Source organism: Pyrus communis, chromosome 10, assembly GCF_963583255.1.
Source record: "Pyrus communis chromosome 10, drPyrComm1.1, whole genome shotgun sequence".
NCBI classification, from domain to species: domain Eukaryota; kingdom Viridiplantae; phylum Streptophyta; class Magnoliopsida; order Rosales; family Rosaceae; genus Pyrus; species Pyrus communis.
Window position 1 is genome coordinate 1145583 of NC_084812.1, and position 2812 is coordinate 1148394.

The following is a 2812-nucleotide window of genomic DNA, read 5'->3' on the forward strand; positions in this document are numbered from 1 at the left end:
TTTACAACTCATAATATATTGCTTTACAACCCATAATCAATTTTTTTTATGCAAAAAAAATTTCGGTTGCTACAATGATATGACTTATATATCATATCTTAATTGGCTTCCTTGCTATCAAGCATTCTTGTGCTTATCAAAGAGGTAATAGCATTTGGGGTGACAATAAATTATTATTTTTCATTGATTAATTATTTTAGTATTTAATATTCAGACTAAATTATTATTTTTTAAATGCATAGCACGTGACACAAATTTGACAGTCACGTCAGCACAAATGTGGATCCCATATTTACCACATCATCATTTAACGGATTTTCTAATGTATGTATGAAATTGAAATAAAATGATAAGTATATGTATAAAATTGAAATGTTTTAAAAATGTTGTATAAGGTTGCAATCGACCCCAAACATGAGGGGGTAAAATGTAATATACCCTAAATTATTTGAGCTTGTGTGTATGTGTACACACACACACACACACACACACACACACACACATATGTATATATGTATGTATGTATGTATGTATGTGTGCGCGTGTGTGTGTCTATGTACATCTATATATATATATATATATATATATATATTTATGTATGTATGTATGTATGTATTCCCCAGCAGTGGATTAATGTCGGTCACAGATTAACAGAGAGAAAATGGCCATGACCAATGTCCAAGAAATGTCTATGAATGGTGAGCAGCCACCTGCTGAATATATTGTTAAAGAAAGTAGGTTTGGATCCATAGATTCTTCTCCACCATTGGCTGATGAAATCCCCATCATTGATATCAGTCTCTTCTCCCCATCATCTCCTCAATATTCTGAACAAGCAGAAAATCATGAGCTACAGAAACTAAGATCAGCACTCAGCTCGGCAGGATGCTTCCAGGTCTCCATTTTCTTTTTCTTGGTACTATTATATATGTTAAAGTATATTTTGTTGTCTCTGTATTCTCCATGTTACCATGTTAGACATGTAAATGAATTAGACTGGACTACATCTTATCCAATCTAATCCAATCTAATCCAATTCAATCCAAAGAAGAACATAATTTGATCCGATCTGATAATCTGATGTTTTTTCGTTGATGAAATTCGACGGATTATGGATAAACAAGTTCATATCTGATTAACTGAACTAATGGAATTCAATATTTATATTCATGATGGATTAATGAATTCAGGCAACAGGCCATGGGATTTCGGATTCACTTCTTGACAAAGTACGTGAAGCAGCAAAACAATTCTTTGCACTTCCGGTGGAAGAGAAGGAGAAATACTCCCGAACTATTGACGGCGGCTTCGAGGGATACGGTAATGATGTCATAGTCTCCGACAAACAAGTTCTCGACTGGTCCTATCGTCTTACCCTTAGGGTCTTCCCGCAAGATCAAAGAAAGCTTCATCTTTGGCCACAAATTCCAAATGATTTTGGGTACGTACCTATATTTTGGGTACTTTAATTAATACTATTCTCTTTTACAAACGTTAATGTCTAGTCTTTTGAGCCGGCCCCCTTGATCAGGAGTCTATTTTCTCCACCATCTTTGAACTGTCACAGTTTTGTTGCTTAATTTTAGTTTATAAACATAACTCAAGAGTTAAGACCTCAAATGTTAGCCGTAGGGTTATTTCATCCGAAAAAATATAATTCACGAATTAACGTTTGGGTAAGAGATTTTGTGCATATGTATATAACATATTTAGTAAAGAATCATCACTATATAACGTGTATAATTTGTAGAGAGATGTTACATGAATATGCAACGAAGATAAAGTTGATGATGGGGTTAGTGTTTAAGGCAATGGCAAAGTCATTGAACTTGGAAGAGAAGAGCTTTGCAACGCAGCTGCTTGGAGATCAATCCCTGATGCAAGCAAGGTTCAACTTTTATCCGCCATGCTCGAGATCTGACCTGGTCCTCGGCGTCAAGCCTCACACGGATAGGTCCGGCGTGACATGTCTCTTACAAGACAAGGATGTGGAAGGCCTTCAAGTTTTGATGGATGGAAAATGGGTTAGAGTCCCCATTGTTCCTCATGCTATTGTTCTTAATCTTGGTGATCAGATGCAGATCATGAGCAATGGGATTTACAAGAGCCCCATGCACAGGGTGGTGACAAATGGAGAGAGCATGAGGCTATCAGTTGCTTTGTTCAATGAGCCGGATCCCGAAACGGAAATTGGTCCGGTCGAGGACTTGATCGACGAGACAAGGCCGAGGTTGTACAAAAATGTCAAGAACTATGGTCGTATCAACTACGAATGCTATCAGAGAGGGGAAATCGCACTCGAAACCGTCAAAATCTAATTATGTGCTTACTCTTCGAAACAACAATTCTTCTATGAACGTGACATCGGATATCAATAACATTGATAGTGATTTTAATAATAGTAAAATGTAGCAACATGTTATCAATACATTATTTTGTATTATTAATTTATTATTGTTATCATCATCAATGTATTTTCTTCTTAAATTAAGGTTAACAATAATAATGACGATAATTACGGATTCGTTAGGGGTTGATCTACCTCATCACTTTTTGTTTGATATATTACAATGAAAGAAATTGAGATCCTATCCGGATCTCTAAGTCTAAAGCTTAAGGATTTAGAGATCTAGGCCATTGAAGAGAGAATGAAGATCTGGACCTTTGGTTTATTTGAGGTGGATCATTAGAATAGACTAAGGAATAGACTAATAAAAGCCACATAATTTAAAAAAAGTGGTTCAGATGTCCAAGTCTTTAAGCTTCGGATACAAAGATCCAAAGGGGACCTCAATTCCAATTAAAGGGATGA

At 35.8% G+C, this 2812-nt stretch overlaps 1 protein-coding gene across 1 annotated transcript; it reads left to right on the top strand.

Moving 5' to 3' along the window:
- The first annotated feature begins 604 nt into the window (after positions 1-604).
- Positions 605-2487, top strand: LOC137748670 (codeine O-demethylase-like). Its single transcript, XM_068488838.1, has 3 exons — positions 605-895; positions 1191-1441; positions 1751-2487. Exons 1-3 carry the CDS (start codon positions 662-664, stop codon positions 2316-2318), a joined length of 1053 nt encoding a protein of 350 aa, XP_068344939.1. The 5' UTR covers positions 605-661; the 3' UTR covers positions 2319-2487.
- Positions 2488-2812: the final 325 nt, after the last annotated feature.

Coding starts and splice junctions, on each gene's coding strand:
- LOC137748670 (XM_068488838.1), top strand. CDS start 662: ATGGCCATGACCAATGTCCAAGAAATGTCTATGAATGGTGAGCAGCCA. Junction 896..1,190: donor GCTCGGCAGGATGCTTCCAG/GTCTCCATTTTC, acceptor TAATGAATTCAG/GCAACAGGCCATGGGATTTC. Junction 1,442..1,750: donor CAAATTCCAAATGATTTTGG/GTACGTACCTAT, acceptor TATAATTTGTAG/AGAGATGTTACATGAATATG.